We start from the raw sequence: 24339 nt of genomic DNA, 5'->3' as shown, positions 1-24339 counted from the left end.
AAGAGCCCTTCACTTCATCAATTCCTCTGAATACCAAAATTAGCCCATCATCATCATCATCATCATTGCCATCATGTTCTACTGCTATTACCCTTACCACAACTAAACAATAACAACAACAGCAAGATCAGCATTGGAAGCCACTCGTCAAATCTAGAACACTTATTGACCTACTAAACAACATAGTCTCTAGCTCTTCTACACTGTCAAGCCGCTGAAATTTTTCTCAGAATAACACAAGAGATCCATCATCACCATCGTCATCCTATTCTATTGTACTACCATTACCAGTACTACTCCTGGATCTTTTTTAAAACGGGGGCCACATTTTTCATTAACGAAACACTTTGAAACTTGGAACACTGGTAGAATGTGTCATATAAAACATCTTTTTCTCTTAGTCTTCTTAAAAAAAAAAAAGAAATCCATAAATTATTCCATGTTAAAGTTGTCGTATTTCTGTAATTTCAACCAATCACTGACGTCCATTCAGCCGATATACATTAAGTGCCGACTACATAAACAAACGATTCTGAAACAATTAACCCTAACCCTAACCCTAACTCTAACCCTAACCCTAACCCTAGGGTTAGAGTTAGGGTTAGGGTTAGGGTTAAAGCAAATTTAAAATGAAAAAAGCAAATAGAACGAAGAATCGTTTGTTTATGTAGTCGGCACTTAATGTATATCGGCTGAATGGACGTCAGTGATTGGTTGAAATTATCGAAATAAGACAATTTTTTACATGAAATAAATTCAAATACAAAAATATTTTTCTGTTCTATAACACAAAATAGATAAGTATACGAAGTTTGAAAGTCTTTCGGTACCAAAAGCACTACGTAAAACATTAATGAAAAATGTGGCCCCCGTTTTAAAAAAGATCCCTACTCCTATTAGTGAAGAATCACTTCTTCCTTCCTCCACTGTCCACCTCAATCTGAATGTATACCTGACAGCTCCATGCTAAATCTGCCAGCTGTAAATAAAGGAAAATTATGAACACACGAGACCCCCAAATATGCCGCTATTCTCAACGCGTGAGACTATGGATGTGCAGTGACTGTAACTTCACTATTTACCCGAGACAAGACACACAGTTCGTACAAGCAATACCAGCCAACGTTAAACCACACAACACCACCATCACCAACACTAAATGCTTAATAACACTTAATAGCTTCTACACATGTAACCCGGAGTCCTAAAATCTGTTGCTACCCCCAACACAAAATGTGTCTGATGTGTGACTGTCCCTTCACTCATCTTCCAGGGACTCGATGCACTAGTAAAAGCATGACACCAAACCACCATCAAATCCACAATAGAAACATCCCTTACAAAGCATTATTGGTGTAGACTTTCATAGAAACTTAGAAGTCACCCAGATATCTACTGGGTACAATAGTAAAATCAACAGCTGCAAACCATGTAACTATAACCATATTCAACAATGCAACCATACCAACTCTGGTGAATCTGGCAAAAGACATAAAAAGACTTCTAGCTCTCGTGCAGGACCTGCCAATGCTACTACCCCAGTACACAACCACACCATTGCTGTCATTAACCCACAATCTCAACTCAATAATAATGTCGAATGTACAAGGTCTTTCACACTTTACAAATCGAACAAAAGTTTTATATCTTTGAGACCTTGCACAGCGAGAAAAGACAATGTGTAGCACTAAGTGAAACGCATCTGACTCCAGGCATATTGGATGCGGAAGTACATATGTCAGGTTATATACTACTCAGAAATAACTACAGAATACGGGAACAAGGTGTGATACATTAATAATGTATGTGGTTGATCTCAATTTGATCATAAGCATTACCTACTCCCTTCTTGATGCAGCCTACCATGGAGATCACTTCAAAGATGCTTCGTTGCTCATAAGTCAAACCCGAAATGAGAACAACCCACAGGCCAATGTACTTTTAGCAGGGGACTTTAATTTTCTTAGTCTCAGTAGACCTGAGGGTTATATCCAAACTAAAATTAAACAGCTGAACAGGAGAGATATGAGTACTGTTCGATACCACTAAATACTTCCTCATGTAACAAATCATTACTCGTCCAACTACGGAAAATAACATACTCGACCTAGTCTTTACCACAACTACAGACTTTATTCACAATGTTCAGGTCATTCCAACAGCTATTTTCGACCATGACATTATACAAGCATCAAGGAGGGTAACACACACAAATAACGTCAAACATGTCTCACTCCGCATGAACTTGAATTTCAGGAAGGCCATGTGGAAGGAAATCGAAACTTAAACAAACTGGTCTCCGTATATTGGGAACCCCAATGTTAGCGAGGGAATGAAGTTTCGGTACGAAGAGTTAATCAGGATCTGTTGAAAGCATGCGCCATATAAACAGGCCTATTCCCGCAAACACTTGATTCCGAGATCTTGAACACTGTTGTTCTAGTTCACTTCCACTGTTTACAGCAATGCTCGGAAGGAAGGTATGTAGCATGTGATCGTCGCATTGACAATGACAGAAAGTTGAGCAGAAAATCTGTATCAAATTCAGCCAAAAGCTTGGCAATACCTGCTCAGAAGCCTACGCAAAGTTTTCAAAATGTTTTCATCTTTCTCAAGGAGATCTTGTGCAACTGAAACCCGAGTGTCTTTTTGGTCAGCTGAAAGCAGTTTTGGCACAAACTTGGCAGACACGTGTCTCATTCCCAAATCTTCAGTGATAATGGACTGAACTGAACAGTAACTAATCTGCACATCCTCTGGTAACTCACGGATAGTGATTCGACGATTTCCCCTCACAGCTGCATGCATATCTGCGATGTTTTTCCAGGTCTGCTGGTTGAGGGTCTCCAAGAACATTCGTCAATATCAACATTTTTTCGGCCATCTCGGAAACGTCTGAACCACTCGTACACTTGTGTGCGGCCCATACACTCCTCTCCATGCACTTTCTACAACATTGCATAGGCCTCTGAGCAGGTATCGCCATGACAACTTTCTCTGTCATGGTTAATGTGACGATCACACGCTACACATCTTTCCAGGCACTGCTGTAAACAGCGGAAGTGAGCTAGAATGTTAAAACTTAGTGCGCATGCACATCAAAGTTCAAGGTCAATTTGTGCTAAGCAGCTTGACTCTGCGTGCTTTAGCTTCGTTACTATGGCAACAGCCCGGATACTTATTGATCAGACCTCGTATATGATAAAGTACAGAATCTATGTGAACTGCTGAGTATCTGAATTGACAACAAGTAATCTAGCGTAGAGTTCACAGAATGATGATAAATTCGGATGCTGTGTGTGTAATGCCAATTTTTCCAACGATGGCATACAACTCAAGGAGTTTAGCGTTTTCAAGCACCTTGGATCAAAGAAGAAGAAGAAGAAGTCTTGTGTTTCTTTGATGAATAACATGTCATCCGTACAAAAATCAATAATCTGAAAATTATACGATGTCGAAATCAATCATAGTCTCCATAATCGTTATCACCACCACCACGTGCATTATGTTACACAAAAGGCTCTATTTGTTTTACGTCATTGTTTTAGAACTCCGCCCATTCTCCTCCTTTTCTTCCTCTTCACCATCCTCGTCATCACTAGCAGTTATAATAATAAAGTTTACTTAATGGTCTTAGAGGAGTTAATTAGGTGTAAAGGAGAGAGAGAGAGGGAAAGAGACAGAGACAGAGAGAGAAGAAAGGCGGGAGAAAGAGAAAGAGAGAAACATTTGAGATGTCAAAGGTGTAGAGACTGTGTGCGCGCGCATGTGTATCGGGAAAGAGAAAAGTATTATGAGAGGCATGGAAAAATTGATTACGAAGATTTATCCATTGGACAAGTAATAACGCTTATGTCAGTCTCCAGCAGGTTGGTGTTCGTTGGATTTCTTTCTGTTTTTTTTTGTTTCCGTAGCTTTCAATTGCAGTTCACTTGCGGTGGAATATGATAAACACACACACACACACGCACGCACACACGCACGCACGCACGCACGCACGCACGCACGCACGCACGCACGCACGCACGCACGCACGCATCTAAGCCCAACACACAAACATTTCCTAAACGTGCACAAATACGAAACCCTATAACTAAAACATACGGTTTTCCATAAAAAAAAAACACTCAAGCTTCTAAAATCGTTGTGACCTGGAATTCACGACCACAAGGCAGTGATGTTAGACTGGGCGGACTTTGTTGCTGCGACCCGGTTGGAATCCGGCCATAGTAAATAAAATAACACAATACAACACTAACGTTTTGGAATTCCACCATAACATATGGCAGTGACATTGGAATAATACTACAAAGATAACCCCAATACATATTCTTGCCAATCACGAATTACACACGCAATAAAGCAGATTGGAGAATATAACATACATAAAAAAAAACCAAGTCACCAATACAGAGATAGCACGAACGATATTTAAACACAATTAAAGTAACAGAACTCATTTGAAATGCAGGTATTCAAAGCAAAAACAGTATAATAAACATACATGTCTTACCCTAAACCTCAACAAGCTGCACACTCAACTATACAATATCATCACATCAATGAGAAAGCTTTCAAGGCATACAATATGTACTGACTCCAAAATATTGATATCTCAAAAGGTGTTATTTTTATAGATACGCTCTCTTCATTTTCTAAATAAACCTCACCAATTCATCCAAATATCTCACTAAGCAAACGATATTACTTTTGTTTTGCTCCAGGCGCCACATTCCTCTTCCCACATGTAACTAGCATAGCTACATAACAAGCAATTTCGTCAACTCGACTCTGTTCACTTGTCTACCATATACTGTACTCTGCCACGTTCCTAACGTAATGTACCATAACTACACACACGCACACACACACACACACACACACACACACACACACACACACACACACACACACACACACACACACACACACACACACACACACACACACACACACACACACACACACACACACACACACACATGACAGAAGTAAATAGACATCTTTATAATCCTTATAATATAAAAAAATAGACATCCTTATAATCATTAAAATTTATTTGAATCTGAAATTATACATTCAAATTATTTATTAATTATTATAAAGTGAATATCTAATATTTAGTAGACGTGCCCTTTGCATTTTTCAATACAAGGATCCTATAAGGCATGCTACTGCTCAGATGACGAATATTCTCTTGGGGAATTTCTTGCCAAGTTTGATGCAGTAATCTCAAAAGATCCGGCTTTGAGGATGCTTTCTTGTTCTTTTTATGAAATGGCCTGTCCATTATGCCCCAGAGGTGTTCAATAGGGTTCATATCAGGTGACTGGCTTGACTATGGAAGTTTTTTAATGCCATTATTTTCCAACCAATCTTGGGTCTTTTTAGCTGTATGACAAGGAGCTCCATCTTCCATAAATAGAAAATCTTTAATTATTTCACCACTGGAGAAGATTGGAAGGAGTCCTTTCTGCAATATGGACTTATATTTATCTGAGTTTATCTTCCCACCACACTCCACCAGCTCTGATTGATCATTGCTCCAAATTGTTCCCCAGACAATCACAAAATAGCTGCCTTGTTCCATTGTTGGCTGCAATCTTTTTATCAGATTCTTGATCACAGTGTCTCCACCCCCACACTCGACCACTGTCAGAAAATACAGCAAATCTGGACTCATCACAGAATATGACAATGTCCTAAAATGCTAGAGGCCACTCCATCATCTCACTAGCTAAAATATTTTGTCCACTTGATATTGGCTGGTTGAAGAAGTGGCTTCCTTCCTGCTGCTCTACCATAGTAGCCAAGTTTGTGGAGGCACATGACAACTGTTCTGAAATTGACATAAATTTGTTCTGCTATGTCAGAGGCCTTTTGATGAGGATTATTCTCTACACTTCACTTAACAAGGCAAAGGGTCCTGTCAGAGGGCCCTGGTCGACCTGGGCAAGGTAATGTGAATTCCTTCTCCTGTCTGGTGAATTGCACAATCACCTTGTTAAATGTAGAAAGCGGGATCCCAAGGTTTTCTGCGACTTTACGCTAAGTCCACCTTCAGATTGACCTACGACACGGCCTCTTTGAAATTTGTACAGCTCCAAGGCTTCATTTGTATGCGGCGTGATTAAGCAGTTACATATAGAACCTGAAACATAAAAAAATGTCCATCAATAATAAACAAAATGATGTTTTATGGGGTGTCTATTTACTTCTGTCATGTCTGTGTATATGTATGTATGTATGTACAGGGTGGCCCAAAAGTAGGTTTACAGTTATCACGTAGGCACTTTAAATTTCTTTTAAAACATTTTATTACATTTAAATTTCTATCTTACAAACTGAAAAAAGGAGCTTGACAAAATTAAATTAAATTAGCATAGAATAATGGTTTCATATTATTTTTATAATTAAGATCTAAACTGCTGATATATGAATGCGAAAGAGATAGTTGAATAACTGTAAACCTACTTTTGGGCCACCCTGTATGTATATATGTGCGTGTGCTTGTGTGTAATTGTGTTTGTGTGCATGTGTGTGTGTGTGTGTGTGTGTGCGTGCGCGCTTGTGTGTGTACGTACGTATATACATACATACATACATACATACATGCATGCATACATACATACATACATACATACAAACATACATACGTAGTACATATATACATATGCTATTTTCATTTATATTAAACATCTCCCGCAGGGGTCAATGCAACCCACGAAACATACTGGATTACTTTACAAGCTCGATGATCGTTAATAAAATACTGTTCAGAAAAAAAAAAAAAACACACGAAAAAACAAGCAATCAATTGGCTTCATAACACTTGATATGTAGAAAAAAATATTACATTCGCAGAATGTAGAAGATTCAGAGAGAAAAAGGAGCCGAGAAGAGGCGTAGCTTTAAGGATTAAAATTTAGTGGTTCCTCTCGTGACACCCAGTGTCTTATTCAGACATAGTATATCTAGGACTACACCAATTGAGTTGAACTTAAAGATTATAAAGCGAAATATTTGTTGAAAGTTCTTTTCATATAATCATGATATTACACATGCCAGCAAAGTGGTGAGCAGGCAGAATTGTTAGCTCGCCTGGCAAAATGCTTAGTGGCATTTCGTCCGTCTTTACGTTCTGAGTTCAATTTCGGTCGAGGTAGACTTTGCTTTTCATCCTTTCGAGGTCGATAAAATAAGTACCAGTTGAGCACTGGGGTCGATGTACTCGACTTACCTCCTCCCTTGAAATTGCTGGCCTTGTACCAAAATTTGAAACCGATATTATACATGCCTGCCATACTAAAAGATATAAATGGCACATATTGACCGAATAACGTAGGTTCTTTGTTGCCTTGTCGCTCTGTTTTGGGTTAATGCTTGTCGTGCCTCATCCACAAATAAAACCAGAGGCTAAGACAGCACATTGTATTAATCGTAAATTAATATATATTTTAAGCTTAATATATATTTTAAGCTTTAAGATTTTAAGCTTGAGATATCTGTAGGCGGTGGCATCTTCATGACTGCTTCGACCTGGGATCCCTTCGCGATTCTTTCGGCCGATAAGGTGACCAAGATATTCCACACTGGGTTGTGCGATCAGGCACTTTTCACGACGGCATTTGAATCCTTTGCTGTTCAGATGAGAGAGCAAACGCCACAGGTCGCTCAAGTGGTCATTTCCTGCTGACGAGCACATCGTCTTGATTAACTCGATCTACTACTCAAAATATACATAATTGGTATTTTGTTCACAGACGCCAGAAAGAAGGAAAGTAAAGTCGACTCCTGCAATTAGTGAACTCAAAACTTTAAGGTATGTGATGAGAGTAAAAATTTTCTTCTTCATGAAAAGTATATAGTTAAGTACATGTTAATATATTTTTAAGGCTGTTAAGGCTGTGTCGTAAATAGCTTGCTTACCAACCACATGGTTCCGGGTTCAGTCCCACTGCGTGGCACCTTGGGCAAGTGTCTTCTACTATGGCCTCGGGCCGACCAAAGCCTTGTGAGTGGATTTGGTAGACGGAAACTGAAAGAAGCCCGTCGTATATATGTATATATATATATATGTATGTATGTTTGTGTGTCTGTGTTTGTCCCTCCACCGTCGCTTGACAACTGATGCTGGTGTGTTTACGTCCCCGTAACATAGCGGTTCGGCAAAAAGAGACCGATAGAATAAGTACTAGGCTTACAAAGAATAAGTCCTGGGGTCGATTTTCTCGACTAACGGCGGTGCTCCAGCATGGCCGCAGTCAAATGACTGAAACAAGTAAAGAGTGAAGAGTAATCAAATTATACTCCAAATGAGAAAAAAAGTCATTAACGTTTACCACGCGTAAAGGCTATCAATAGGAGATAACTTCAAAATATCATTAAAAGGAGGAGACATTTAAATAGAGAGTGAGTGTGACATAACGCAATGTAAATGTTTTTCCCCGGCTCTCTACTATTTCTATTACCCACCCATATCTTCACCCTACATTTAATGTTAATAACGGATAATTGTTTACTGTTACCAAGCGACATAGTAAATGGATAACCAACAAATATCGATAAAGTTCTAATTCCACCGAGAGTTTTGTAAACAACTGATTGGGTGTGACGTACAATGAACGGACGACATTACTTAGGATAAACAATCCAGTAAAACTACCCGTTCACGCCATCTCGTAATGTTTTAATGACTTAGCTGTATTTTTATGGAGTTTTTCGTTTTAGCAAGGATAGTTTTTAAACCTCCTTCTAACGTTTTAATTATGCGCTGCCCAACTTCGTACTTTTTAAATTTTTTTCTTATTTAAGACGTCCTTCTAACCTCAGAAATTCAGAATCTGAACCCCACCCCCAAATTAGATGAAAAAGAGTTTTAGATTTATAAAACTGATTCACAGCATCAGTGCTTTTTAAATAAATATATTTCGTTTCAATTTTCAAAATAATTTAAATATTTGTAAAATATTTTGTTTGAATTTGAAAGCGTTAGCGCGACGCATTATTTCCCGAAAAGTTTAAAGAAAGCATTGTTTAATAGAAATAATAGAAAATACATTTCCTGAAAATAATAAACGATGTTCTTTCAGTTTTAATTTATTAAATACGAAATATAATTACCAATACAAGCACAAAATATATTTACAAATTTCAAAAGTACACACACGCAACACACATGCACGCGCGCGCACACACACACACACACATACATGCGTGCAAACACACACACACACACACACACACACGAAACGCACAAACGCATACGAATACACACAACACACATACACATAAATATACATACACATAAATATACATACACATGTGAGCATAGGTGCGAAACAAGATGGAGAAAATGATATTCGAATACCAAAGTTTGAAAAAAAGTACTTTTTTTATTGAAGCTGTAAAAAAAAAATCACTCACTGTGTTACTCAGAGTTTGGCGTAACCGTTCGTCAGACAGTTTGTGAAGTTTTTACAGTTTCAATAACACACACACAGATACACAGACAGACAGACAGACAGACAGACAGACAGACAGACAGACAGACACACACACACACACACACACACACACACACACACACACACACACACACACAAGTGTGTGAGACAGGCAAGGTTTGACAGATGTATTAGTTTAACGCTTTAAAATAAAAATAACCGAGTCTTCGCATTTCGGATGTTTGCACTTCATCAGAAAAGTATCAGATTGAGAAAAGGTGGCAGGAACCAAAATGGAAAGCAAAAAGGAGAAAGAGGCTACGAACGAGGTTTTGTAGTTTTATGAAGAGTGTTAGAAAGGGATAAATAACAGGGTGATGTGAGCATGTACAGGAGGGTATCCATGTGTAAAGACAGGCATAGGGTATGTGCGCGTGTGGTTTCATGAGGTGAGTGTAGGTGTGGTGGTGTGCAAGTATGGGTATGTAGGGGCGTGGGATTTTGGGGCGTTGGAGGATGGTGTGTAGGTGTAATCGTATTGTATGTGTGAGAAGGAAGGCAAGGAGGAGGTCGCAGGCATGAATGGGAGGTGAAGGGGAAGGTAAGAGGTATGTGATATTTAAGAAAAAACACAGATGAAAAAGACTGTATAAATAGTAAAATGATAACACTGGTGAAAGGTCAAGAGGTTATGGAGCAGACATAATTTCTGGAGAGAGTAAAAGCTGATGAGGGAAGGGTTAAAAAAAAAAAGCAGATAAACGAAGGCTGTTATGTGGTCACAGACTGAAAAACGAAAGGGGAATAAATTAATGATATGACGCTGAAGAAACAATAATTCTTTTTATATATGCATTGGAAAAAGTTAATAAAAATACAAAAATAAAAAAGAATAAGATAATAAAAGAACGAGTGAAGAGTGTGGGGGTTACAAGTACCCGCAGAGTGCTCGTCACATGCTCCACGTATGGAGGATGAAAGCAGAAATATAGGTGTTATTTTTAGAAAAGGTTTTGTAAAAAGTCGTAATATCCAGTAATATGTTTCAGAGGTGAAATAGGGAACGGAGACAAGTGTGGAAAAATGGAAGCGAACTGGATCGACAGAGGGTGGGGGCAAAAGTGAACTGGTGTCGTTGATCAGCATGTGGTGGATGCAGTTTGCGTTGAGAGCGACGAAAGGAGAGATTGAAAAGTGAGTGCGTGTATGTATATTAGTGTATGTGTGTGTGTGCGTGTATATATATTTGTGTGCGCGCGCGTGCCTGTGTTAGCGAGGGAAATAGTAGTCGAGTGAAGCGGGTACGTATGTGTGTTTGTATGTTTGGGTGCACGTGTGAGTGTGTATGAATGGGTCCGTGATCAAAGGCATTCCAGATGCCTAAATTCCGTTGCCTTTTCAGAAAGTGTACCACGGTTAGCATTAACCAATGCATCTTATTGTGATTACTGTGGTTGACGTTAGAGACAGAACATTCCAGATAGCAGAAAATATTACATAGCATTGAGTCATGTTCAGTTAATCTTGTAAATAACGAACCTCATCAATTTTTATACTATTGATGATGTTATCATTGACGTGATTGTTGTGGAAGTTGCTGTTGTTACTTTAAGAATGATAGTTACCTTGTTGTGGTTGACGCAGTCGCTGTTGTGATTATTGTCACTACAGTTATTTTGTATGATATTGTTGTTGTTATTGATGTAAGTAGGATTCGGATCGTTGTGGATAGTGTTATTGACTGCTGTTAATGGTTTGTCGACACTAATCGTTGTCGTCGAAGCTGTAATTGTTGCCGTTGAAACTGTAATTGTTGTCATTGAAACAGGTATCAAAAAATATATATGATAAGATCCCTATTTCTGGATTCTTGGGCGTCAAAAAGTATTTTGAATCCACGACAGAATGCAAAGCGGAGTTAACTTAATATTAGTCGCTGTATATGTTGTGCTTCTCTCGTTCACTCGCAAAGAAGAACACAGTGATATTCCAGACAGGTTTATTATCTGTCTCTCAAACAGAGTATAACAAGAAAAAAGATGAACGCAAAAAGAGAAATGCCCCTGTACCAGCTCTGCTTATGTAGCAGTAAGCCAGTAGAACATTTTAGAGAGTTCTACAACTTTCCATTCGATTCTGTTTTTAAATACAGTTCCAAATAAAATTTAATTATAAAAACATAATGGGACTTTTTTAAAACATCGAATGTCTATGAGAATCCAGTAGAGTAAACTAGGCATCAAAGGGGTCTTTAGGCAGAAAATGGTTGAGAACCACTGATGTAGAAAAACCATTCCCTTCCTGACATCATGACGATAAGATCACTGAAGGAAGGTACTATATAATGATAAAAAAAAATGGAAAATAATGCTGAAAGAAGAATGGAAGAAAAAGACCAGGAATGTCCTGGAAACAAAATTAAATGTGAGGAGCATCATTAAAGGAATCAATACCTAGAGAAGAACAATACTAAGGTATTTGAGTCAAATAGATAGGTGCACTAGACATTTGTTAAAACTACACAACGTAATACACCTTTGGAGTAATGCTAACAGAATGTCTATATTAAAGAGAGAGAGAGAGAGAGAGAGAGAGAGAGAGAGAGAGAGAGAGAGGGAGAGAGAGAGGGGAGAGGAAGAGAGAGACTTACCAGTCGTTGTGCATGCGCCACAGTGCACTTTATATATACACTAATGAAGTAACCGAGAAAATAAATGGTTATTAGAATAAAAATAGACTCGTTAGAATATTAAGTAGACTAAAGATATAGAAAAGATAAGGCTAACTGTTGCTGATTTTTAGAATATTTCAGTAATAATTAATCAAAATCTTTTTTTGCATAAAACTAATTCATTAATTCATTTATTATAAAAATTTTCACTTTTACAGATACAGCTACTGTTAAATTTAGACTACACAACCAATTCCATTAAATGTTCTGAAAAATATCAAATATCGCAACAATGGGCTGTTCTGCAAGTACAATTACGAAAAAAACCTATCCTGGAGCAGCGCAAGACCAAACTCTAAAACATGGAGAACGTAGGAAAAGGTAATTTTATTTTTTACTTTGGCACCACTGAGTTAATATTCTTTTATGTTTTTTATTCTTTTACTGGTTTCGATCATTCGACTACTGCCATGCTGGGGGTTTTTAATCTCCATTTTGGGAGACTATTCAGGTCTCACTACTTAGTTTGGTAGTCATTTTGATCTTTATTTACCAGATGACTAAATACCCCATAATGAGTAAATACCACAAGGAATTATGAGTAATTCATAGTGGCTGTGTGGTAAGAAGTTTGCTTCTCAACCATATAGTTCAGTCCCATTATGTGGTACCTTGAGCAAGTGTCTTCTACTATAGCCCCGGATCGACTTTAGAAAAGTGCGAATGAAATACAAAAAATAAATAAGGAAGATGACAAAGATGATCAGATTATGTAGCTTGTAGATCAACAGTCTAAGCTAGAAAATAACATATATATAAAAAATATACACCTTGTAATAAAGTAGATATCAGCGTGGTGCTGAACTTTTAAATAGCTCGTGGTGCGGTTCATGAAAAGATGAAGAATCATGAAAAGGAGAGAATTATTTTATACGTGAGGGATGAACAGAAGTGTAATGTAAGTATGTCTTAGTGTCGTTAAGTTCTCAAAAGTTGATAGACATCTGTCAATATTGAGAAAAATATGGACGTATCCAAGAATGCCCAAGTTAGTTCCACCAAATTATAGTGCAGGTAAAAGGGTTGTTGACAAAGGAAATCAAAGAAGTTTGTTTCTGAGAAGGTTAGTAATGTCGGCATTGGAGTGGTCATAGAGTTTACGAGTGGATTATTGAATTCGATGAAAATTTGCCTTCTAACATAATCTATGAATAAGCTGGCATGATTAGAGTAATTTTAGAACCCATAGACACACTTCTAATTTGTGAGCGGTGTTGAAGAGTAAGTGGAGAGATTTAGTGACTAACATTTCAACCAGTTTGCGTAATATGATATTGCTACTAATGAAACCAACGATATTGATTGCATTTTTTTTTCTTTTGAATTCTTCTCCAAACAAGTGACAGCTTAATGACATCGAAATCAATAGTTCATTCTAAAGAAACTATTCAAGAAAGACCTCCACAGGAATATACTGAAAACCACATTGATGCAGTTGTAACTTTTGCAACGGATCAAAATATACAAAACGATAACAATGAAAACATCCAGAAAGAGAACACTGATTTGAAAAATTCTTGCAATGAGAAAAAAGAACAGGATATTAAAAGTCCAGAAAATAGCTACAATAACAAGAAATCGGAAGAAACAGTTCAATCAGAATCAGTAGACATGACAAATGAAATAACATTTGCCGAAATAGACCAAACAAATTCATCGTCTGAATCTAATTCTGGTGTAAATCTAAAAGAGAATGGAAACCTGCGATCTGGTGAGAGAAATATCAGCGCTAAAATAAATTTCTACAAGAAAATTCAACAGCTTAAAGGTTCAAATAATTTAATGCATGTGAGTAATACTTCTCTAAAGACGGAGGTTAGTAGAGAGGAGAAAGCAGTCCATGATTTACTAATGGGCAATATGCAAGTTGAATGCCTAAGTGAAGCCAAAATCGTACGAATATTTACCAGCAGTACATTCACAGGTAAATGATAACATTTTTGATTGGCAAAATAATAATTTTAGTATTTTAAATGTTTGAGTTGTTGCTTTTCCTTAGTTATTGATGGTGTTGAGCAGTGGCGGCTCGTGTATAGGAACCGTGGAACTGCAGCACCCTCTATTTCCACTCGATATTATCGATAACATTCAATATAATGAATCCTTTTTTCTTTAATTCTTTCTTTATACTTGTACATTATGTAACCCTTAAGTTTAATGTCAGTAGCCATCCTCTAGTTTATGAAAAAAATACAAAAGTCCTTGTATAGAACTGTGCGCTTCACAGCTCCAGTGATGCGGTGTTTGGCTGTTGTGCGCATGCTCACAAGCCCGAGATAGGAAGCTTCGCAGTAGGAAGAGAGAGCACTGCGTGAATGACAGTGCGGGTGAAAGGTAGTGTTTCTTTTTGAATTCGTGTGTGTTGTGCTTAAAACGTGTTTATATTCTTGAATGTGATAAATTATATTATTATCCTGCTTCTAACTTCAATGTTGCTACTAGGATTTGAAAAATAGGCACATTTTCACCTCCTTATTTTGTCATTTGAGGGGATTTTTGAAAAACAAGGAGGAATTCGCGGCGGTGTTCAGTGAACAAATTAAACACACTACCCGGCAGTGGATAAAACGCGAACCGATCAAGTTTATGTATAAATTTTCTTTTTATATGTTTGTTTCCTTTTTACACAATATTAAAACAACAGCTAAACATTTTCTGAAGCAGCACCTCCACCAATTTTATCTACGAGTCGCCACCTGGTGTTGAGTAACCATAACTAAATACATCTCAGAACTCATTACTGTTATGAGTAATGCCGAATGAATTGTTTTGACAAGCTCTGCATTCGTGATTCTCTTCACGGAAGGTTGGGACACACGGTGGACACTAACATGCACAGCACATCATAAAGTTGTCTGCGTGTGTGTGATATAAATACATAAACACACCGGTACATATAATATAGATATATAAATACATATACATGTATATATATATATATATATATATATATATATATATATATATATATATATATATATATATATATATGCGCGCGCGTGCACACATACACACACACACACACACACACACACACACACGCACATAGGCACTTAGACACATAGACACACACACATACATGTATAATAGTGCTTATATTTACAAATCCATAAACCCATCCTTTTCTATTGCACATACACACGCACTCTTTGAAGAAGCCTATTTGATTTACACGCACATATAAAACACCTCATTAAACACACCAGTATACCACCTTGGCTATTTCTTGATCTAAACACACTCGCATACTCAAATGCGCAATATAAAAACGCATCATTTTCAATTGCACACACACACGTAACTTTAATTAACTCTGATTCACACAGACACGCACAAAACACACTACGCTCACGCACATACACTTGTACTATCAATTGACACAAACATATATTCGAATTACATACGCTCATACACAAATTTACACACTAATTTACACGCGCGCGTAAAGTAGTCACCCTAGACATATATTCACTCATATATAAAAACTATTTTCCCCTTCAAAACATACACTAAATTATAAACGCGCACACACATCTAACGCTGTTTACATTGTACTTGCATTAAATAATACAACGATTTCACACCAAACTCACTGACATATATATTCACTCACGTACTTGCATAGTCACATAACTCACACGCGCATATACACGCGCGCGCGCGCATGAACACACACACACTGATATCCGCTCTTACAGTACACACTAACGGCACCTAATATGCGCACGCACACACATCCATACATACACAGAACGAAAAACACCGACACACACGTGCACACACACAGAGACACACACTGCACGCTGCACCCCATCGCATAACTGGTATTAAGCACACACACACACACAGACTCACACTCTCTCTCCTTCTCTCTCACTCTTCCTCTCTCTCCATCTCTCTCTCATTCTTTCTCTCTCTCTCTCTCGCATGCGTCTGCACCATTTCCTCATCTGTTCTTTTAGAAAAAGGACAAACGCCCGAAACATCCCAGATACTCTTTTTTCTTGCCAGCATTATACTAATGTGTGTGTGTGTACAAGTTTGTGTGTATATGTATGTGCGTGTGTGTATTTGTGTGTGTGAGAGAGAGAAAGAGAGAGAGAGAGAGAGAGAGAGAGAGAGAGAAATAGAAAGAGAGACAGAGAGAGAGATAGATATATATATATAGAGAGAGAGAGAGAAAGAGAGAGCATGTGTGAGAGGGTTTAACTAAAACAACCAATTTTTATTTACAAACAGTTTGAGTTTTCAATCTATATTCTATAGATACCCAACACGAACGAAATTACTTAATGGAGAATGCTTACTGTAAACTGAAGACTTTCTGTCAACAAAATGGCTACCAGTTTCAAGTTGTGGACATGCGTTGGGGTATTGGACAAGATGCTACCAATGACCACCTAACAACCGAGTTGTGTATGAAAGAGTTGAAACTATGTCAGAAACTTTCGACCGGACCAAATTTTGTGGTGAATATTTATTTCATAAAATCTTTCGCTTTGCTTTTCGTAATGTATCTGAGTGGAAGGAAAGTCATCGAAAGAATAGAGCATTGAATCACATTATCAAGGATGCTGAGTTCAAATCCACAGCAGGCGCCTCGTTTGTTTTCGAGACACGGTACATTATTATACATTCCTGCATTTCAGCATTTCTGGAGAAAGTGTCTGCAGACGTAGTTGTGTAGTAAGAAGCTTGTTTCCCGATCTCATGGTTCCTGGTTCAGTCCCACAGCGTGGTACCTTGGGCAAGTACCTTAGGCCGACTAAAGCCTTTTGAGTGGATTTGGTAGACGGAAACTGAAAGAAACGCGTCGTATATATATATATATATATATATATATATATATATATATATATATTAGATCGCTGACCACTATACTAATTTTTTTCTCTCCTTGTTTCTTTCCGTCTTCCTTTCTGTAGAAGAGCGTAGGCTCGAAACGTTAAAGACTTTCTCAATTCCCGAGCGTTATACTAATACATCTATTTGTTTTCAACACCACCTATCTTCGTCTGTTGTTTTTTTCGTAAATTCTCCCATATATATATATATATATATATATATATATATATATATACATACACATGTTTATATCTGTGTCTTTGTGCCAGTCTTTGTCTCTCCTCCACTGCTTAACAACTGGTGTTGGTATATTTACGTTCCCGTAACTTAGCAGTTCAGCAAAAGAGATTAATAGAATAAGTACCAGGCTTAAAAATAAGTACTGGGGTCGATTCGTTTGACTAAAAGTTCTCCAAAGTGGTGCCACAGAATGACTGCAGTCTAATGACTGAAACAAGTAAAAGATAATGGATAGAAGAAAGCTGATCATCCATTGATACTCATACAAACCCGCGCACGTTTATGTTTAGGAACGAAAGAAAATACCACTGAACACTTGGTATAGAGTGTATATTAATTGTTAAATAATTGGTGACTCACCCCATTGCAACTCAGGGTTTTACGCATGTAAAATACACGTGTGATCCAGTCCGGTAATATTTTATGAATAATTGAAGCTGCGTCTGCAATACGCTAGTTAGGTTGATTCTTATTGGTCAAAAGCAGATCTCGTAGTCGAAATGTTGTTCGCTAGACTACTTGATGAAAGAGAAATCATCTGCTCCGCACTCGAAGACATCATGAGGCAAATCGGTTCAAATATTAAAACTAGCGATATAAATTAATTGGAGAGGAAATATTTTAATTGCTGTCATAAACAGATTCTACAGGTCTGGAAATCCAGAGCGTCCCGATTCAAATCTACAGCCAAAGATCAACGAGCGCCGTGAACGATTTGCCTCCTGATAACTACGAGTGTGAACTAGATGGTTTCTCTTTCATCAAGTAGTCTAGCGAGCAACATTTCTGACCTAACATATATTCAACTACGAGATATTCCTTTGACCAATAAGAATCGAACTAACTAGAGTATTGCAGACGCAGCTTCAATTATTCATAAAATATGACCAAAATTATTGATAGATACTTTCATTCATGAAATGTCAAGTAGGTGACTCAACAACAGAAAATGTATCGACTTCAAACGGGGGGAAAAAAACAGTGGTTGTGCGTTCATACTTTTCTTCCAGGGCAACAAGAATGTAATTAAATTGCTACGATCGGGAACCGAGCCCTGAGTTGCAAACACAGTTTGCTTGCAACATTCTAGTTACATTATGTTCTTCACTACATGTGACAAAACTTGTGCATGGTAACTCGATCCACTAGAAGTAGCAATCAAATCTCCCTCAAATTCCATTCTGCCGTCTTGGAAAATGAAGAATACATTGTATAACGTAGTTCCAGATACACTATCTGAAAAAACAAAAAAAAAACAAAAAAAGAAGACTGGATTGTCACGGATAAAATGCCTTTACTCATTGGTCAGTTCGATCGGTTGACGCTAAATGGCAACAATAACAACAGCAACAACAGCTGCAGCAGCAGTAATAATAAAAGCAGGCATAAACGTTGATATGCGCTAATATACACATACACCTGTTGAACCATTATTGGCTGTGTGTTACTGTTATGGGAATGCGGTAGAGTTTCCTTACTTAAACATTAACAATTCTTTACCGACATGCATGCCCTTTGACAGTTATTTTCTCATTTTTCACTTCTATCTTCATTCATCCGAATGATTTATATTCATTTATAAATATTTTCTAATGACATTAAAGGAGCAATTTGCCGAGAACTGGATTTGCTAAACAAAATGATATGTTATCATTATAAGTGCAAATAGTACTTGTGATCATGAATAAAAAAAATTAACTTGAAAGGATTTTTATTTTGCTTTTATTTGAAACATTACTTATTCCTTCACTTCAGACATTCCTCTCCCACAAATATGGTTATCGACCTTGCCCCAGAATCATCAACAAAGCTATCTTTGAAAGGTTTTCATCAGACATTAACTCCGCCGAAGACAAAGAACTCATACATCGGTATATGTTTTAAATAATTTTAGTTACTTAATGAAATTTTTATACATTGAATGCCTAAATGTCTACAACAAATTATTATTAAGATTATCATTTATAAAATTGAAGTCTTAAACTTACATAAATTCATGCACACATACATTCACACACGCACATACATACATACATACATACATACACACACAAGTAGAGATACCTGGCGTTGCTCGGGATTAAAATAGTATAGTTTAGTTATGCCGAAACAAGTGATATGAGAAAGTGCAGCATTGACAAGAAAACATTTTTGAAGTAAATGATGGGCTAATTCGACTAAGCAACATGCTATGCGTCCGTTTGGAGTATTTCAGGCCTTAAACTGTCATGGAAAGTTGGAGGTGGGGGTTTTGTGATTTTTGAACGCATAGAAAAGCTTTCAGTAGATATACTCTGTTTTGAAGCAGTCGGCGCTGTGTCTTCTAACACGACCCATCATCTGAAATATTGAAACCTCCTTCGGATTTGTTGTCCTACATCATTCATAAAATAAATTTGGAGGAACTGTGGCTGTTCATTTGTGGGTAACGGAACCAATGAGGTGATAGACTTGCCCTTGAACTTTTACGTCGGCGTAAATTCATGTTTAACTATCTTAGATGCAGTAAACGATGTCATTTGAAATGCAGAGTTGTATTGTCTGATATTGTTCAGAAAATCCTTTGACTGGATGGAAGTGCCTTCTAGAAGATCCACAAGAGGTTGAGAAGGAGCTGGTAGTGCTGGCAATCTTACCTGACCGCCTGAGCAGCACATGCCATTTGTTTCATTTGAAAATTTTAAAGCTCTACAGAAACGACAATTTGTGTTTAGCACACCAATTTGACAGAATTATCATATTTATAAGAATGGGATGGATCATATCTGAAAGCGGCTTCAGGAGTTGGGAAGAACGAATTTATACGTAGTCTGTTTCTGAGAGCTATTCTATTGGACTTCTGTCTAATCATTAAAACATTGATTTAATGATTCAGCATTAAGTGCTCTTTTCTTTCGACATGTGTGTGCGTGCGTGCGTGCACGTGTGTGTGTGAGAGAGAAAGAGAGAGACAAAGAGAAATGAGAGAGAGAGAGAGAGAGAGAGAGAGAGAGAGAGAGAGAGAGAGAGAGAGAGAGAAAGTGAGTAAATGAAGGTGTGTGTCGTGAGACTGATAGAATAAGCATCAGATTTTAAAAACAAGTAGCACGGTCGATCTGTTGTACTAAACCCTTCAAGGCAAGCCTCAACATGGCCACAGTCTAAAAGCTGAAGCCAGTAGAAACGGTAGAGGCTTCGAACTAAGTACAACATACTATTTAATCTGACAATGTACTGAATACAAAATACTATCTAATCTGACAAAGTACTTTATAAGTACAATATTCTATCTTATCTGACCTCTACGTCCTAGCTACGGACCTGCCATGGTGAATTTTGCCTTTTATTCTTTCAGGGTTAATAAATAGATATCGATACCTCACAGAATTCGTTTCAACTGGTTTCTTTATCCTCTGAAAGTACTTGTGTCTCTACCCAAAAGAAATCAATTTGTTCCATTATTATTCTCAACATATGAAACTTATTCTTTGCAGTTGGTACAAAGAAGACCTTAATTCGTTGGCTCCCTCCTACATTCTTCAACCAATTGGATATGTTCTTCCATTGTTTCTCAGCCACAACGAAGAAGAAAGGCAAGAGGCCACACAACAGTGGAATAAAGAAAGCAGCCAACTAAGAAAAATTATCTGTGCAGCAGCTAAACGTCTCCTTGAAGAAGATGAAGCCAGGCGTTTCCTAATGTCAGGTAAATTTATCGACTAGTGTGTAGCACTGGTTTCATGACATTGAGCAGGTGAGAGTAGTCGATAGCAATTTCTTTAATTTTTGCATAATGAAATTTACTTTAATTTCTTTGAATTATTTTTCCGGATTAACAACAATAAAACAGTCACCGAAGCAGAAATTATGCAAGGAATTCTTGGAACAGACCAACCTGACCAGCATTGTATTTGGTTTAAAAGGAACATAATCGATATTGAGCACCAAAGTAATGATGAATATCTAAGCAGTTTTAAAGGTAAGTTCTTGATATATATATATACAGGCGTTGGACAAAATAATGGAAACACCTAGCATCATAGCACCATAATTTTGAAATATCTATAAAACCGTCAAAAGTTTGTTTATTTTTATGTTTTTTGATTTATTATTAGTGTTGCTTAATATGTTTTGCTAAAATTGCTGTTTCTTTTCAGATATAATCAGAAAAAGGTAATTAAAATTCATTAAAATGACAGAACTATCGCACTTTCAAAGGGGTCAAATTCTTGGTGCTTGTATGGCAGGCGCTAGCGTAACGAAAACCCCTGTATATAATATAATAATTTATTCTATTTGTTTCAATCATTTGACTGCGGCCATGCACCATCTTGAAGGATTTTACTTGAATGTATCGACCTCAGTACTTAACTTTTTTAAGTCTTGTATTTATTCAATCGGTCTCTTTATCGAACCGCTAGGTTACGGGGACGTAAACACATCAGCACCAGTTGTCAACCGGTAGTGGGAGGACAAACACAGGCACAAACACGTACATACACATACATATATGCATATATACGACGGGCTTCTTTCAATTGTCTGCCCGTGGATATAATAGAAGACACTTGGCCAAGGTATCTCACAGTGGGACTGAACCCCGAACCATGTGGTTTGGAAGCAAGCTTCTTACCACATAGTCATACCTAAAAGATCAGTGTCATAATATCATATCACTGAGGAGTCATTATAGCCATTTAAGAAATACGTCGTTATATTTATTCTTGCTTTAATTTATGATACACTATAATTATTATACACTATAAAGTGTGCATAGATTTTGTTACACCTCTGTAATCTGCTCACTGATACAATCCCGTTGTCATATTTCTCTTCATCAATAGATTCAGTCTGATGGTTCTATATTTCTAAGGTTAATGGCAGTGGAATGTTGGAAATGATAGAACACCGAATTAAATATTTTACTTTCGTTACTCTACGTACAAAGTTATATTACCATAGAAATAGATTTTGTCTTTCATCTCCCTGAGATGCGCATCCTATGCGCTGTCACTCTACACAACCTAGAACAAATTGAGGCATATCACTAGTTGTCCCGGCATTGGGAAGAAACAATATATTTTTCGATCGGATCCCTCTATCTAAGATCCGTTCCTTGTTAACCTGTGCGATAAATTCATTGTCTCAGTTGGTCACGCTTGAGAATCCAACCGGAAAATCTAATGATGGTTGCTTCAGATAGGACCCCATGGAAGAGTGTCTGAGGACTCTACTCCTACGACCCTCCCAGTAATGGACAGAGAAGATGAATGCATCTTCTTGGGTTCGTTAAAATAAGTACCATGAATGTGGTACGGTTGATTTTATCGACTAGACTTTCCTCTATACTTGTTCTACAGAAATCTGTATTTTTTAGGATAAATTTCCATTAGTTTTTCAAATACTGAGTTTCTTTTGATATAACACAAACAATTAATACAGACAATTAATTGAACCACAGCATTACCGATACTTATATTTTAAACTTTAGAAGTATGAAAGACATAACTGGCATTAATGGGATTTTCACTCATAAAATGGCAGAACGAAACAATACTGTAAACCATTATTTATTCCGTTGGTCTATCCAGCTAGTGGAGGCGCAATGGCCCAGTGGTTAGGGCAGCGGACTCGCTGTCATAGGATCGCGGTTTCGATTCCCAGACTGAGTGTTTATTGAGCGAAAACACCTAAAGCCCCACGAGGCTCCGGCAGGGGATGGTGGCGAACCCTGCTGTACTCTTTCACCACAACTTTCTCTCACTCATACTTCCTGTTTCTGTTGTGTCTGTAATTCAAAGGATCAGCCTTGTCACGCTGAATATCCCCGAGAACTACGTTAAGAGTACACGTGTCTGTGGAATGCTCAGCCACTTGCACATTAATTTCACGAGCAGGCTGTTCCGTTGATCGGATCAACTGGAACCCTCGTCGTCGTAAGCGACGGAGTGCCAACAACAACTATCCAGCTAAATGCATTAAGATAATTTGTGCTTTCATACCATTCGATTCTGATTTCGAATCCCATTAATATCGACTTTACTCATATACATACAAATAACCAATGCAATCTATTACATTTCTCTCATGCATACATTGGCCTCTAAACTGATGTAATAAAAAAAAAATCGATACTTCTTTTTTCTTTAGAACAACCTAATATTTCTGAGGAATTCGAAGAATCCCAAAATTTACTCTACAGTCTCAAAAATGATAAGATACCATCCATTTTGAAGGAAAACATCATGACGTACGACGTAGAATGGAGACCAAAAGGTGAGTATTAATGAACATTCAGTGTGGAATGTTTAATTTCTCGGAGAGAATCGGAGTTGGCTCAAATGTTGTCATAGTTACTAGTGGTCAAACAAGACATCCAACTGGTGGTTGATTTTTCTCATCTTTTGATTTATTCTTTCCCTTTTCTCACCTAACAATCTTTCTTTCTTTGGATGGTTTAAATATTGGTTTGAAATTTTGGCACAAGGCCAGCAGTTTTGAGGGGAGGGGGAAGTCGATTACATTGATCCCACTGTTCAATTGGTACTTAGACAAAGTCGACCTCGGCGGAATTTGAACACTAACCATTCACACAATTCTGCTCTCTGGAAGACAGCTAAACTAAAAACATAACTGTATATGATTGCCTGACTAACATCAACAATTCATTGTAAGCGAAAAGCTGTCAAACTTCTCATATTATTTTCTTTTTCATTTCTATTATTATTAAATTATATACCATATCAAAATGTGCAATCTTTTGAATTACGGATCCATTGTTGTAAACTATAATTTTATAATCTTTGATGATGAAAGTCAAAAGCAGGTTCTCTCTCTCTCTCTCTCTCTCTCTCTCTCTCTCTCTCTCTCTCTCTCTCTCTCTCTCTCTCTCTCTCTCTCTGTATATATATATATATATATATATATATATATATATATATATATATATATATATATATATATATATATATATATATATATATATATATAATATATATATATATATATATATATATATATATATATATATATATATATATATATATATATATATATATATATATATATATATATATATATATATATATATATATATAT

General features: G+C 37.2%; 1 protein-coding gene across 1 annotated transcript in view; it reads left to right on the top strand.

The window, feature by feature from the left end:
* The first annotated feature begins 3745 nt into the window (after positions 1-3745).
* Positions 3746-24339, top strand: part of LOC149136043 (NACHT domain- and WD repeat-containing protein 1-like) — a 30447-nt gene continuing 9853 nt past the window's right edge. The window contains exons 1-9 of the mRNA XM_089350701.1: positions 3746-3869; positions 7764-7822; positions 12336-12498; positions 13518-14101; positions 16444-16646; positions 19018-19133; positions 20736-20947; positions 21092-21220; positions 23392-23517. Of these exons, the coding sequence (XP_089206827.1) occupies positions 12410-12498; positions 13518-14101; positions 16444-16646; positions 19018-19133; positions 20736-20947; positions 21092-21220; positions 23392-23517 (1459 nt within the window). The 5' untranslated portion in view covers positions 3746-3869; positions 7764-7822; positions 12336-12409. The remainder of the gene's footprint in view (positions 3870-7763; positions 7823-12335; positions 12499-13517; positions 14102-16443; positions 16647-19017; positions 19134-20735; positions 20948-21091; positions 21221-23391; positions 23518-24339) is intronic.

The sequence above is a fragment of the Octopus bimaculoides genome, chromosome 4 (assembly GCF_046866305.1).
Source record: "Octopus bimaculoides isolate indiv1 chromosome 4, ASM4686630v1, whole genome shotgun sequence".
NCBI classification, from domain to species: domain Eukaryota; kingdom Metazoa; phylum Mollusca; class Cephalopoda; order Octopoda; family Octopodidae; genus Octopus; species Octopus bimaculoides.
Note: the sequence above shows the minus strand (reverse complement) of the source record. Positions and strands in the feature narration are given on the sequence as shown.